General features: G+C 46.1%; 1 protein-coding gene across 2 annotated transcripts in view; it reads left to right on the top strand.

The window, feature by feature from the left end:
- The window catches only part of Chn2 (chimerin 2), a 247,883-nt gene that overhangs the window by 208,710 nt on the left and 22,856 nt on the right, over nucleotides 1-16,317 (top strand). For both annotated transcript variants that reach the window (XM_051202776.1, XM_051202777.1), the window contains one exon: nucleotides 14,304-14,381. In XM_051202776.1, coding sequence (XP_051058733.1) covers nucleotides 14,304-14,381 — 78 coding nt within the window. The remainder of the gene's footprint in view (nucleotides 1-14,303; nucleotides 14,382-16,317) is intronic.

Here is a 16,317-nt window from a genome sequence, read left to right as displayed (position 1 = left end):
TGGTGTCATAGGGAAGAGAAAGAAAAATGCCAGCCTGAAGTCAGTCAACCATCCCAGTTCACTCAGCTCCACAGGACAGACCCCCAGCACCAGCGGGGACCTCTACTGGGACAGCGATATATACTCAGGCCTGTGGGACATTACGTTTCAGCCCAGCATAGTCCCCTCAGCCAGTGTAGCTGGCTCAGATATGCAGACAAGCAAGAAGGAACCTCTTGCCACAGGTAGACTACTGACTTCCTGGCAGCTCCCTGTCTGTCATTGAAGCAAGTCACTCACAGTTGTCCTTATCCCAGGCCAGTGACCACAGTCTCACTGTTCAGTGTCCCATGGGAGCAAGTTTCCCTTAGCTCTGAGAAGCCTTAAGCAATACGGATCATTATACAGAAGGGCCCCCAAGTTTACAGCATCATAGTGGTGCATAGCAGTACCTTCGGCATGTCAGAACGCCTGGGCTGCAGACACCTCTGCTAGTCTATGGACTATCACGTGAGGGCAGGACTGGATCTAATGGGTATCCAGAGACCAATCCAGAGCCTCATCCTCAGGAGCTGGTCACCCCATGTTGGCTGACTGTCTGTAGGCTAGTCAGTTGATTAGCTAGGTGGGTGGTAGATGGATACATGCATGGGAGAGGCAAGGTGGCTGTCAAGTGTCTAATTTATACCTCTAACAAGCTATGACTATATATTCCTGTTGTCCTACAGCATAAAAATGTTTTACCTATGCTGAAACATCAGAGCCTATACATTTCTATTCAGTTAGACTGTTTTCGTACAGTACATAGAACAATGTTTTTCTCCGAAGAAAACTAAGCTTTGTCAATACAGGAAAAATAAAAAATAAAACTTCACTTTACATAAGATTTCCCCCATAGGTAACATGTAAGCATTAATCCCCCTTTTTAAAGAGCCAGTGATTTAGCACCAGTCAGATAAACTGAAGGCTTCATCTTCAAGAACATTAGCCTTTAATGTTGAAGTAGAAAGGATTTCCACCAGAACCTATCTCAAATATTGCTAAACAACAAACTATAGTTTAAAAAACAATCGCCATTGTTCCATGCTCTCCGTTGGGCGAGAGTCTGGAGGTTAGCAGTTTGTGCCCTCTGAGGGGGACTTGACAGCTGGGCTCTGGAATCCCGTGGAGGCACTGTCACTCACACATCTGGAAGCTGACCTGAGATGACCCACGGGGCTGCCGTGCACAATCCCTACATGAGCCTTTCACATGGTAGCCTCGGGACAGCTCATGGCTGCAGTGCAAGGATTGCAGTGGACAAGATAAAAGCCTCACTGCCCTTTGTACCAAGCTTTAGGAGCCCCATAGCATTGCCTCCATCTCACTTATAGAGCATGCAAAGAAAGTTTCAGAAGCATTAAAATCCTATACCTCTAGTTCTTAGAAACTGAACCTTAGAATGAAGGTTATTTATTATCTGTCTGTCTACCTATCTGTCTATATATCTACCACATTAGCTAGAGACTTAGTCTGTATCCAGGGTTAGTCTAGACCTCTATCTTGCCTTAAATTCATAATCCTCCTATCAACACTTCCAAATTCAGGGACTGCAGTAACCCACCCCACCTTGTTCGATAATGCCATCTGAATTCATCATTCTCTGGGAACCTTTTTTTTTTTTTTTTTCAGTATAGAGTACTTTGCCTTTTGTGGGAAATTTACTCTTCCCTCCTCCCACCCTGCCTGAATCATTCCTGTCAACAGAGTTGTAAGAAGACCTTGCTCTCCTTTCCTGAACTGGGACCCATCTTGGACCATGTTGTTCTGGAGAGGCGAGTCCTGAGTATCAGCTGGGCCAGTAGAAGGGTTCTACTAAATGAGATGACAGAACCCAAATTGGGAAAACAGTCAAAGCAATGGAGTTTGGGTAACAGACAGCAAACAGGCACTCGTGCCCCCAAATAGCAGCCAGCACCAAGCTCCAACCACCCACACATCTCCTCTGATTCTCCGTCTTTGGCTAGACTGCGTTGGCCTCTGGAAGGACTTGGAGCCAGGGAGGAAAGGGCAGTGGATTCAGATTCTTTACGATGTGACTTGCAGAGATATGGACTTCTGTGAGAGATCATTTCTTAACCCCATTGTGTGTGGGGGGGGGTGGAAATGAGATGTATTGGTGCCAGGCCCTTGAGGCAGCGCCCAGAGATCTTGGGACTGTAGACTCACTGGCACCAGGGCACCGAGAAGGTCACAATCTGGAATGTTGGGATTCAGATGACATCCTGGGCTCTGTCCAACAAGACATGATGGCAACTCAGAAGGGCCCACAAGAACCAAGTACCTAACTTCACTTCCTATTACTGTGATAAAACACCATGACCAAAAGCACTCAGTCACTGAGGGGCAGGAACCTAGAGGCAGGAACCGATGCAGAGGCCATGGAGGGGTGCTGCTTGCTGATGTGCTCACTGAGGCTCACCCAGCCTGCTTTCTTATTCCCTCCATAACACCTGTCCAGAGGTGGCACCACCCAAATAGTCTGGGCCCCCCACATCAATCACTAAGGAAATGCCTGGCAGGTTTGCCCACTGGCCAACCTAGAGGTACCATTTTCTCAAAGTTCTCTCTACCCAAATGGCTTGAACTCATGTCAAATTGACATAAAACAGTGCCCGAGTTTTTCTGGAGCACAACCTGGCGTGGAGAGCTATGTGGTGCACTCTGCCCATCTTGCCTGGAATTCACCTGTTATCTGTGGCAATAATCCTTGTCCACTGGCCCTGAATGACTCATTGTTTAGGAGAAAAGATAACACCCATCTCAGGGTCACCCAGAACTATAGGCAAGACTAATGTCCAACTTGTCATGTGAATATGTGTGTTGTTCAGGATACACAGTACTTTAGCTAAGCCTAAAACACAAAACTCTGCTGAGACTTTACTGTGCTAGAGGCACCAAACCACATTATATATTTTGATAGATGCAATTATCCTGAGTCTCCTAAATACTATAGCTGCTAAATATCTATTGGTTTTTACAGGGGTACAGACAAGTCTGGAAAATGCTGATACAGTGGTAAAATGTGTAATCCTGCAAGACATGGATATACATAGAATTTTCAAGCCTAGTTTATCACAAAATAACTGGAAATAACTCAGTATTTTAAATAAAATAAATTTAATTCTGTCATGTATGGTATAGAAGTTAGCCTGTCATCAAAGGGTCCACACAGGCATGAGAACTGGGCTCTAGTACCCAGCATCAATGCAAAAAGGCCACATCTGCAATCTTTTCACTGGGGTCATAGAGCTCTGCAGATTCCCAGAGCACCCTGGCCAGCTGATCTTAGGAAATCAGTGAGCTCCAGCTTCAAGGAAAGACCCTGTCTCAAAAAATATGATGAAGAGCAATAATGGGCACCCGGCATTGACTTCCGGCATCCATGACCACACACAGAGCATCCAAGGAAACACTGAGCTAGCATGGAGAGCAGGGAGCAAGCTCAGTCTCCCTCCAACCCCCAGGCACACGTGCAAGAGGAGAAGTTGAGAGAGGATGTTGAGCCCAGCCAGATGTTTAGTGGCTGCTGGGCTGCTGCGGGCCACAGCCTGCTTCAGGATTGTGTGATGCTCTTCCCTGAATGTAGGACCAAAGCCACCAGCCCTGCTGACATCCCCAGAGCCGTAGAAGTCATAATAACTGCCTTCTCCTAATTCACTTTTCTACATTTGCATCCTAAAGTATCTGTCTGGTCTCTCTTCCTTCTGATCCCATGATACTTCACAATGCAGACTGTTTTGTGGCACTTAGGATTTTGATAAAACTCTCCACTCTCAGCCACTGGATGTCTCTGAGGAACTAGCACATATGTTAAAATACTTACTGGATCTTCTTTAGCTCTCCACTGATTCTGGTCAAATTAAAATGACCTTGTGTTTAGTAATTACAGCAAGTCGAGGGATTTTTTTTTTATATATCACATGAAGTAAAGGTATTTTTAGTTGAACAACACCTTCCTAAGACTTTGAAACTATCACTTGCATATTGTGAGAGTTAGTTTATTCTTTATGTATGCGTGCATGTGTATATGCGATGTGGTAACTGGCACTGGGTTGAACAATAGTCATTACAACTTTAGTTCCCAATCAGGGACCTACTATTATGATGTACATCCAACCTTGAAAAACTGAGGCTTGGAGCTGAGAGTTGAGACAGTTGGCTCAATTTTCCACCAGGGAAAAAAAGTGAAGCTGGAAATTTCAATCTATACAGCCTAGCTGCAAACTCCACTGTAAACAAAAAAAAAAAAAAAAAAAAAAAAATGTCAGCAATGAAGCCCTTTACCATATTTGAAGTTTGCAACATCTCTCCCTATCTCTACTCTGTGTGTGTGTGTGCCTGCATGTCTGTCTGTCTGTCTTTTGTCTGTCTGTCTGTGTGTGTGTGAAAGAGAGACAGAGACAGAGAGATAGATTTTGGGTGTGTGCATACCATGGCATGGATGTGTAGGTCAAAGGACAACTTTGGATGTCAGTCCTGGCCTTCAGTCTTGCCTGAGACAGGCTGTCACTTTTTTTGTTGCTCAGCACTACATAGTCCAGGATAGCTGACCTTCAAGCTTTTGGGAATTCTCCCCCCTCTACCTCGTATTCTATTGCAGGACTGGGATTACAGATGTGTGCTACCACCCCCACCCCCCCGGCTTTAAGTAGGCTCTGGAGACCCACACCGGATGCTCCTGCTTGTCCAGCAGGCTCTTTACCCACCATCCACCACAGATTCTGTATTTCTCCCTAGCCCTGATGGCTTTCTAACACATCACCTGCTGTATTTACTGCCTGTGTTTACTGTCAACCCTCTTACTTGTTCCCTTACCTAGCCCTGTGCTTGATAATAACTGCTTTAGAAAGATTCTCTGGGGAAGAGAAGGAAGGAGCGAGATTCTTGCACAATGTCCAAGGATAATTTATTGCCTCAAAAAGAGAGTCAAGGTCAAATTTCCCATGGTCCTCTCAGGATGAACTGAGGTTGCCCGGAAGAGTGTGCCTTGCACGTTGCTGTGACCCACTCTTCACAGAGCAGCAGCGCTCTGGCCATGCAGCATCGCCACACTGATTTCCTTAGGGGAAGGGCAGGACAGCAGGGCCATAGACTTGGTGTTGGGCTGGCTTTCCCAAATGGTAGAATTGGAAAATCCCAGTCTCCACCACCCACTCCAGAGGCCAGGAGTAAGCTGAGATTCTATGTGGAATTCACAAGTTATCTATAGGCAGTTCGGAATACTGAGTTCTCTATACCGGGCAAGTCTCCGCTGCGCAGCTGGGGATAGCATCAAAGGCTGTTTTGTTCGGGTGATTGTTCACTGTACAAAGCACAGTAGGGATCGTAGCTGCCTTTTATTTGTGGGAAAATATTTAACAAGCATCTCTGTCATTTGAGTCTGGGACTGTTCACTCACAGAAACCAGTGGGTTACCTTGTTTTTTTTTTTTTTTTTTTTTTTTTTTTAATTTCTTCTAGACAATAGGCATATTCCACCTGCAGAGCAGCAAACGTGGTCTCTAAGTGCTCAAGGCTCTGCAATGGGACTCTGAGAACTGCCTCTATAATCACCAAAAATACACTATTTGGCAAATGTATGGCTTCCAGCAGAAGTTTAACTGGCTCACCTAAGTGACAGTGACAGGAAGGGAGCAAGAGCCAGGGGAACTCACCACACACACACACACACACACACACACACACACACACACGCACGCACGCACGCACGCGCACACACACACACACACACACACACAATACAAAGCAAAGGAGGCAAATACGGAACATGAGAGGGCACAGGAAAACAGCAGCTGGGAACTTCAGAGTGCACAGGGTTTGCTTCCATTTTAGCTTTTGCATTGTAATCCGTTAATACTTCAGGGAGCTTCACTAGGCAGTGTTCATTTCCCCAAAGCTAACCCTGCCGTACTTCAGCAGGTTGAGCACTTGGGAGATCTGGCTAAGGCTATTAAAGATCTCATTAAGGACACACTCAGCTGTAAGGCCCATTGCTAGCCACCCAGCTGCTCCCAGAATCAACTGAAATGTGTGAGATGTCCACTGTAGCCTAGTCCTTTGTCCACAGTGTGGAGTGTCTTTGTTTCCCCATCAAAGTGTCTAAGAAACATCAGTTATTAGCCAAAATTGCTGACACTGGTCTCTGTAAAAGCAGCTGGACAGGTCCTATGGGAAACACATCAATTGAAGCCTTGTACCAGCAATCCGACTCACTGCTGCTGCCGAGGCTCTCTGGTCCATTAGGAGCCTGCATAGCCCTTGGGTGTAGGTGAATGGCTACACTGAACATAGTGAAGCAAGTCCTAGGAGGAATGTTGAGACCCTTCCTTGGCGCTTTTGTGTTTTCTCATATTGAACCTAGAAGACAATCAGGGTGTCACCTGCCGGTGTGCCATTAGAGCCAAGGCCTCGATAGCTGGGGTCACACGCCGCAGGTCTGGATGGAGGTCAGCAGGAGCTCCAGGCCTGGGCAGGGTCGGGTATGAAACCTGATGCTTTGATGGGTGCAGTAGAAGCAGTATTGCTGAGCTTTAGCTAGGGCACGGGGAAAGGGAGTAGGTGCCTGCCCTGGCCTCAGTCTTTCCACTGTCACGGGAGAGAACGAGTGTGCAGGCTAGTGGCTTTGATGTCCCCTTCCTCTTTCACACATAGAATCCACAAGGGAAGAATCGAGCAGACACTCCAGGCGGTTCCAGGGGAGAACAGGAGAGTTTAACGTACAGAGGGGGACAGTGAGTGCTCAGCATCTGTAGTATCAGTCTCAGTATTGCTGATGAAAACCACGCACTTTAGCGTCTCACCCAGTGATCTGGCTTTATTTCATTCAGCATTTCTGGTTTTTTTCACTTGTCCACAGGAATAGGAACTTACTCTAAGATGCCGCAGCAAAGACTGTAGTGGAAATCCCTGACTCTGCAGCCCCTCAACACACGCGCACACACATGCACGCACACACACATACACACGCACGCCTTATAGCTAAGGCTATTACATGTATTATATACGGAAAAAGCACCTAGTAAGGATGCATTGGTCTATCCACTACACAGCCATGAAAGATGTTAAAGGATGTTCCTCAGAGAGTGAGAACAAAACAAAAACAGACAGCTTTGGGAGCTTCGTTGCAGGCATTTCTTCCTGGGATAAATGACCGCAGCACATTGCTAAGTGTTCTTGGGTGTGGACAGGTGTGATAGCTCCCTGTGCCTAAGACGAAAGGATTATTTGGGCTCGTGGTTGCTGAGGTTTTGGTCATTTTCTAGGCCTGGACTGGTGAGAAAGGGTCTGGTGGAGCAAAGCTGCTCACAACACATGGGAGTCAAAATGCAGAGAGGATGAATCAGCCAGGTCCTGAAATCCCCTTCAGGGGCACAGCCCCAGTGACCCAACTCTGTCCCCTCTCACTAGCAGCAGGCCTTCAGCGCGTTATTTCTATAACAGCAATGGGATTAATGGGTTAGAGCTTAGAGGATGGGGGGCACCCAGGTTATCACCCAGATCATCACCCAGGCTGTCACCCAGGCCTGGATCCCTAGGTGTATGGGTAGAGAGTCCATAGTGTACAGAGAAAAAGAGAGCATGCTCACTTCTTATAGACTTAGAAGTCATCTTGGTACAAGGTGATGAAAATAAAAGCTCTGCTGAAACATGTGTGTATTCAGTTTTCACAAAACACAGCTTTCTTCAGGGCCACGCCGCGGCCAGCAGCATGCCATTCACTGGAATCCGGTCTGTAGATGAACCACAAGTTGTTTTCAAGTTCATTCGCAAGTATTGAGGTGTTTTTATTCTAAAAAGCTCTCAGGAATGGAGAGGAGGGATTAGTCCTTCTGCCTGCTGATTGCGTATCTGCTACACTGGGAATTCGGGGATTTCCATGGGAAAGGGCTTAAGGTCCCTGATCCTAACTCCCAGGACATGCCTCAGAACATCTCAGTCTCCCCCACCTACAGGCAGAAATAATGACATTGGCTCTGCTTTGGTCATAAGAAAAAAGACATCAAAAATAGATTAGTAGATGACGACAGATAAATAGATGGTAGGTGATGATATAAATGATTGATAGATAGATGATAGATAATAGGTAGATGTTAGATAGATGATTGATAAATGGATGATAGATAGATAGTAGGTGGATAATTAGATATAGATAAAAATAAATGTGTATTTGTTATTTCCAAGATACAGAGTGACGTCATTCAAGCCCCAAACCTACCTAGTCTTGTTCCTCAGGGCTCATGACTGGACCTGACCTACACATAGCCCCCCCCCCCATTTCCAGTGCTCCTTTAGTAATGACAACTGGACAACACAAGCCTGAGAAAGTTCCAAAGGTCACAGCTCCTGGATTTTGTATCAGCGTCTGGAAGGGGAGAACTCGATAGTGACGATGGTAAACCACTGTAGTGGTTGCCTGACCTCCCGAGAGTTTATAGCAGTGAACACTCATTAATTTTGGTAAAATGCAGTGAGTAGCTGCTTGGTGCCAGGTGGCGTGGGCTTTAATTATGATGAAAAGTGTGCATAGTGCCTGAGCTCATAAAGCCAGCTGGCCTGGGGGCTCGTGGTTCAGAACTTGAAAACTACACTGCTAACTAGTTAGCAGTCCTCCAAGTAACAGCAAGGAAGCGGTGAGAGGAAAGGCTGGGAAGGTGGCAGGGGACAGACCACACCGACAGGAGGCTATGGTATGCATTTTTGCTTTTATCTTAAGAGCTGATAGAGGTTTCAAGTTTCATGAAGGCAGAAGAGATGGGGTCGCATATGTAGAAACATGTTTTGTTTTGTTTTTTTTTAAAAAAAATATTGATTCCTTTGGAGAGGAAGCATTTCTTCAATAGCAAGTCTTACATCCATTCTTTAATATTTTCTAACAATCTGTAGTAGAAGCCCTCTAGGTGCATGTGAGTGAGGCTCTCAGTTCCAGAAGCAAGTTACTTTCCCCTGGGAGAGGACTAAGACACTGGGCATTCTCTCCAGAAAGCTCAGTATGATTGTTCTGAGGGGGTGCCTTGAGCAGGTGTGGGAGGCAGTCTGTGTTTGCCTATACCCCAGGTTATTCTTATTACCAGACAAGGCCATAGGCTGAGTAAAAAGCCTATGTCAAGGGTCCCAGGACCAGCTATGCAGCATCGCTGCTGTGAGGGATGCAGAATCTCAGGTCCGGCATTATACAAAGTAAACCAGAAAGTGAGAGGTAGGGTACCAACACATCTTACCTCTCCCAGGGAACTCCATAGCTGTCTCTGGGAGTAGCCACCTGACTTTAAGGCAGGGGAATCCGGACCTAGATCTGTTTCTGGGTCTAGTTCAGTAGCTCTGTGGTAAGGTGCCACAGACCCTGGGTTCCTTCTCCTTCAGAAGAAGATTTTAGAATGAATGCTAACCATAGTTCAAGTATAGAATAGTTTATCATATATCCACAGTTTATCATATGACTAACAAAGTCCATGTAATAGAGTCTTTAAAAATGACCATTATTTAATAGAAGCAAGTTGTAGAAAATGCCAAGTATGTAATAGAGGCCTGTGAGTGACAATTTCTCCACCCAGAGATACTATGGCTTATGTTGCACAGTTTGGAGCAAAGGAAATATTTTGGTTCATTTCTCTTACAAAATGTGGAATCTCCCTTTATCTGGCTTAGTAGCCTGCTCCTCACCTAATAATATGTGGTTTTAGATGCTTTTGTTATTGAGGTGTTTAGATCACTTCGGTTAATGTTTATGTAATATTGCCATTTCCCATTTTTCCTATGTTAAATATTTTCACTTTTTCCCATTGCTCAATATTATAGCTTTGGTTAATCTCTCTCCATGTCATTCTCTGTTTCTCTATCTCTCTTCCTCCCGCTCTCTCTGTTTCTCTCCACACTCACACACACACACACACACACACACTCACACACACACACACACGCGCGCGCGCACACACGCACACACCTGTCCCTCTTTGCACTGCCCCCCCCATGTGTGTGCATAATCGTGTCTGTGTGTCTATTTAAATCTTTGTCTTCAGAGCTGTCTAAAAATGCTGGAAATAGAACCTCTGGCTCCATTCAGGCCTTTAACAAGTCACCAACTATTTTTCAGCAGACATACTCTAATTGTCACCAACACCAGTAGGATATTAGAGACCCCGCCTGTGGCTCCCTGCCAGCATGTGTAATACTGAATTTCATCTTCTGCACTGCCTTAAGGCAGAAAAAGCAACTGTCAGGCTAGTGATTGCAGACAGGATGTAGCTTGGGGTGGAAACAGGCACAGGACAGGGAAGTACAAAGGGCCCAGGAGTACAGATACTGGGGCTGGGGTCACATGACTGATGGTGACACTCTTCAGCAAGCCTCTTTAAAATGCACCCCTGGGACACTTGCCGTCTCTGGGGAAATAAGGAGCCTATGGTAAGTCACTATTTTAGAAATCTGCAGGAAAGGCAGAAGGCCATGGCTCCTAGTGGCTCCTAGGGACCTGTCAGGAGTGGGTGGGGAGGCAACCAGTGACCTCATGACCTTCTAAGGTCCCATCCTCCTCTGTGATGCTGCGTGCCCCAAATGGCTGTTTCTCACATCTTTTCAGCACCTGGCCTATCCTTTTTGTCATCTGACAACATTCCATTGCTTTCTTATTACTGGAGACCTTCCTGGATGTGAGAGCCTGAACATGGAGAGAAAGAACTCTAAAAATAAATTACAACCCTCGTTATTGGAAGGGAAAAAAAGAATGGGAAGTGGCAAGCTTTTTCCCCATGCATGTGTAGCCTCACCTACTTGCCAAGGTATCTTTAGCAGACACTGCTTCTCAGAGGACATGCGGAGGGCAGAAGCCCCTCATTAAGCCAGGCTGCTTATGCTGAAGTGGTCAAACAGTCAATCTTTGTTATGTGTGTTTACCACAATAAAAAATAAAATTTGTTCCTTGATGGGAGAAGCCCAGACATCCTTAGCTGTGCCAACATCCTGCCTACCTGCCAGATTTGGGACGTTGGGCAAAGTATTTAAGCTTGTAGTCCATGTGTCCTCATCTGTAGAATGGAAGGGCTTAGAACAGTACTGTATTGTAGGCTCACACAACCTTAGTGAACCCAAGTACCTAGCCTAGTACTTGACATGTAGTAAACACACTTGGTGTTTATGCTATTAACTTAAGCTAGGCAAGCCCCTGGAGGCAGATTGCTCCCTATTAGGCAATGTTCTTCAGGTGACCACAGTGGAGGCTCTACAGGTACCCGCTGAGGAGAGCCAAGGGGTTCTACCAAACAGCTTAGAGCAAACAGCACAGCCCCTCAAAACAAAGACTGAGCTGGCCCAGAAAAATCCCAGGATTAAATAGAACACACAGAGAAATGTGCCTTATCTCAAACATATAGGTCAGATGGAGATGTGTGTTGAGGACAGTGATCATGCTGTGGAGGATGGACAGGACTAAAGTCCTCCCTTGGAGATGTGCAGATAAGAGTCCATGGGAAGCATTTCCTAACAAGAGGCCATCAAGAGATTCTTGTAACCATTTTTTTCCTGTAGTAAGAGGGTGACTCAGAGTGTCCCCAAAGCTGTCATCCCCCTCGGGAGCTAACACTCACAGTCCTTGTAAAGGGAACACTAGAAGGACAGTGTTCCTGCCCGTGGCTGAATGCATCTTGTGTTTGGGTAACTGATCTTGAAACTGTCTGAAAAAGAAGTCACTGTCATGAATAGAAATAAAAATCGCTGGTTATAAGTAATGACACACATGCAAGAAAAAAAGATTAGATCTTGTGTTCAACCAGAAATCCTCCACAAGGAGAAGGCTCTGTTACCCACTCACCATATAAGGAGTTATTTAGTCTGCTTCTCAAATGGTATAATCATACACTGCCTCACACACACTGAAGTGCTGGCTCTTTACATCAGTCAAAAGGTCTCTGTTCATTTACTAGCAATGAAGGTTTGAGAAAAGATCTCTATCTCTGGCCTCAAATTTTGCCCTTAGGCTAATACTGGAAACTTTGGTAAGGTATACCAAACCCCCACTCAGCATCTTCAGGGACAGCTGGACTTCAGGACTGGGTGAGGGAAAGGGGTTATTAGGAGAAAATGGCCTTGGGCAGTCCTGGTTCTTAGAATCCAGAGTGTAGACAGTGGCGGTCATAGAACGAGTAGGAGACCCCACCCATGTGGGACACCTTTGCTCCCCTTTCTCCAGACTTCCGGCTCCCTCCATGTGCTAGGGCTTTCTAGAATAGAGCCTTGTGTGTGTTCAGTGGCTGCTATAACAAGGAATCCCATTAGAGATTTACAGGGGAAACCAAAGGTCACCTGGCACAGGGGGATTACCTGAGTCCTTGGTGTAACGGATTATCAGATCTGCCATTGGTTCCACTAAGACCGTGGTAGGTGCACTGAAGAATGGTACTAGAGAGGACAGGAGGCTATGCCAGTGGGAAGCTTGGGATCGTTTTCTTGGCAAGGGCAGCACTGGAGTTGGAATTTGCATGTTGGTAAGGATGTAGGTGCTTTTAAATGATGCTGTAATATTCCAAAGAAGAGCAGGAGCTGCTGCATGGGGAAGCTGAATAATCCAGAAAAGAGACTTTTTGGGGGGGTCTGCAGGGGAAATGAGTACTGAGACCAGTTAAAGCTAACAATGCCATGACTTGTTTAGTGTAGAGTGTGAGATTCTGCTACTGGTACAAGATGTGTGTCCTTCGGCAAATTACACTACCTCTGGAGCCTCAGTATTTTCATCCAGAAAATGGGCATAAACATCTTGGCCCTTATACCCTTATGCTGGAAATTAAATGAGTAAATTACTTTAGTGCATTCTGAGTGTTGTCTGGCACAGTGTAAGTTCCTACAAAAGACAAGAGCTTTGGCTGCTATTTCTGATTTTAAAAGGTAGCAAGATGAAATAGGATGGACTTCTGAACCAAGCTGAAATGATGGGGTATGGAAATGGAGAGTCACACAGGGAAATGACTGATAGTGAGAATTGCCACTGGACACAGGCCATGCCTCATAGGACACAAGATGAAATTCAAGAACCATCCATCCCTCTGCTCACCCAGTCTTCTGCATTCTCTTTGCTTTGTAGCTCCGAAAGTATTGATTTTACTGTCTGTGTGGTATTAGCTGCATTAAAGTACTCCCAAGAAATCCCACCCCCCATTTCTATTAACCAGGATACCTGGGACCAAATACCAAATACTCTAATCCCAAAGAGGCCAATCCAATGCTTTTAAAAGCACAAAGGGCATAAAGGTAGGTCAGAACACTAACAAAATGCACATCTGAGATGCTTCATTCAAAAGAAAAACAGCAATGACGTTTGAGTATTAGTTAAGGTGTATCTCCTTGTGGGGTTGGAGGAGCAGGAGATGATGAGGGAAGATGGTAGAATCCACAAGTGAGGCTGCCTTGCCCTCTGACCCTCTGGCCTGGGAATTTGCTGAGCCCAGAGCCAGATGCTTTACACTTCTCCCACAAGCTGCTTGGGCTCAGACTGTTGCAGTGTGTTAAATGTGTAAGAACAAAGATAATGTTTTCAAGTACTGGCAGCTACAAGAAATAAGTATGAGTTTATCCCTATAAGATTAAAGAATCATGTGGGTTTAAAGTTTTAGTCTGCTGGAGGTCAGCCCAGGGTGAGGTTCAGAGGCCTAGAATAATAGGATACGACTTTGACTTGGAACACCACAAAGAGTGCGTGCGTGCGTGCGTGCGTGTGTGTGTGTGTGTGTGCCTGCATGTGTGTGTGCATGCATGCTTGCTTTGTGTGTGTGCATGCATGCTTGCTTGTTTGTGTGTGTCTGTGTGTGTCTGTGTGTGCCCACATGCACATGTGCACACATTGCTGCCTCCTTGATCCCCTCTACCGACTGAATAATCTGGGGGTGGCTACACATGAATGTATGCTATTGTTCCGGGCACATGCCAGCCTTAAGAAATAGCACAAAGCAGGCCCATCCCTACTCAGCCAGAGAGCCCCCTCCATCACTCCATCGGTCCCTTCCAGGTCACATGCCTCAGGGCTCTGCAGACGGGACACAGCTGCCTCAAATCTGCTGCCACAGTCCCAAAGCTCTGCTGGCTTTAGAGAGCTCCACGGGAGAGACTCGGAAGATCCGAGACCCAAGCACTATGTTCTCTCAGGAACTGTGGCTGGAAAACGAGAGAAAATGTGCTATGGTTCGGAAGTCCAAGCCTGGCAGGAAGCGCCAAGAATTGCTGGCCATTGCGTTTGGGGTGAAGGTGGGACTCAAAGGTGGCTTTCTTTGGTCTCCTCTCAAGCTCTTTGCTTGTTCACAGATCTCCTCGCTCGTCCGAAGAGCTGCCCTCACACGCAATGACAACCACTTCAACTATGAGAAGACACACAACTTCAAGGTGGGTGTCCACATCCTTTCTGCTGCCCTTCCGGGAGGGAGATGGGGGTGGGAGAGACTCCTTGATGACTTCCATCTGGTCTCTAGTCAGAAAGGCAGGAGACAGCAAATTCCTTTGTTTGCCACATATCCCTTTAGTATCAAACTAAAGGCTGGAGAAAGCAGCCGGCTGGACTGGACTGCTCTTAATACCTACACGTGTATTAACTTAGCTCTGGGAAGCCACCTCCTGCATCTTTCCATGCCCGGTGAGAGGGGAGCAGAAGATTGCCAGTGGGTGGCATTTAGAAGTGTTCTGCACAGAATCTAGCAGTGCTTTTCCACCCAGAAGAAGGGCTGCTGCTGTCTGAGAGTGCAAACAGTTGTGCAGTTTGTGTTTTTTGTCCTTTGTTTTCGGTGATCCTAAGGAGCCTGTTTCGCACAGACAGCTGCAGATGTCATGGGGAGAGAGCCCATTCACTGGCTTGTGTGGGTGCTTTAGGTTCAGGGGCGCCTTACAGCCTGGCCAAGCTGACCCTGCTCTCCAGTCTTAACAAAAAGATAGGGGACCTGGCGGGGGTGTACGCGGTTTTCCCCGTGGATGTGAGCTGCCACCAGAAAATTAAAGCCTGTTTCTTTTGCCCTGCTATGTGATCAAAGTGTTCAAAGGGGAAACTGATGACAAATTGCCCAGCATGGGAACTGCTGGGGGTTGCGGGGGAGAATGGGGCCACGTTAGAGATTCACCTAAGTGAATGATATGGGTAGTTATAATGAAGCCGGAGGTTTTCGGATACAGGACTCAGGAAGAAAAGAATAGGAAGGGAGTTAAATTGTGGCTTGCCATCCTCTGTTGAATTCTGCTTTCCTTCTGGGGCCACTGACCATGGAAATGAGATTGAGCAACAGGAACGAGGAAACCGTTTCTGTTGCTGCTCATGAAGGGCCAGCCCTTCCTAAGGATATATGTGTGCCTATTAAATTTGCATTCCTGTTAGCCTGGTTTGTCTCTGCACTTCTACTTTGGGAAAGCATACAGCTCAGGCCTTTACCTGCTATCCTTGATCAGAGAAATGGAAGCCTTCAACCCTACGGATTTAATGACGGATGGAGAGTTGTGCTGTTTGGGGTCTCGTCCATGCTAAGACTTTTATCTTCCTCCAGTCACTGAATAATGGCAGGTCTGGAGCATGAAATGTCCACTTTTCTCCTTCTGGCTTTCTATTTTAACCACTGTGATCTGTTCTTTCCTTAAGAAAAATGTTTATCTGACTTTTGACAGAAACCCCTGGTTTGAGCACCCTGTGAATGCATTGCCAGCTAAGTCTTGTTGGATTTGCAGATCCCTTTCCTTCCTCTCCAAAATTCCAATGATTGTGTGCTGAAGGTGCAGTTTGATTGCATTGGTGTGAAATAGCTTCTCAGTGGATCTACCCCATAAGTTCAGAACATGTGTACTCGGGTGATGGGCACTCAGCCTGTCTTAACTACATTTCTGAAGGGGAGATTTTAAGACACTGTGAAAAAGAATAAGCTGAATCTTATTTCCTAACTTTGTTTGGTAGAAGAACAAAGCATTCATTGTGAGTGGAAACAAATAAAACCAGCACATATGTGTTGCCCCAGGTGCATCCATGAGACAGACAGGGACACACCCCCTTTTGTGGCTTACACAGACATCTTTGAAACCTAAGAGGCCCAGGAGTGACTGCAGCAGTTAACTGTGGCGCTCAATGGTACTGTCCCTGCCTTTGTCCTTCAGGATAAGTGGCTGGGGATGGAGGAGGCATTCACTGTGTTATTATTCATTCCTTCCAACCTTGGCCCCTTACCCTCTTCTTACTAAATAAAGAAAGCAAGTGTTTACCAAGGACCCTGTTAGATGCTTGGAATTTGTGTTTTAGACCTTAATTTTGCATCAGTTTTTTTTTACTATTATTATTATTTATGTTGACTTC

This window comes from Phodopus roborovskii, unplaced genomic scaffold (assembly GCF_943737965.1).
Source record: "Phodopus roborovskii unplaced genomic scaffold, PHOROB, whole genome shotgun sequence".
NCBI classification, from domain to species: Eukaryota; Metazoa; Chordata; class Mammalia; order Rodentia; family Cricetidae; genus Phodopus; species Phodopus roborovskii.
Note: the sequence above shows the minus strand (reverse complement) of the source record. Positions and strands in the feature narration are given on the sequence as shown.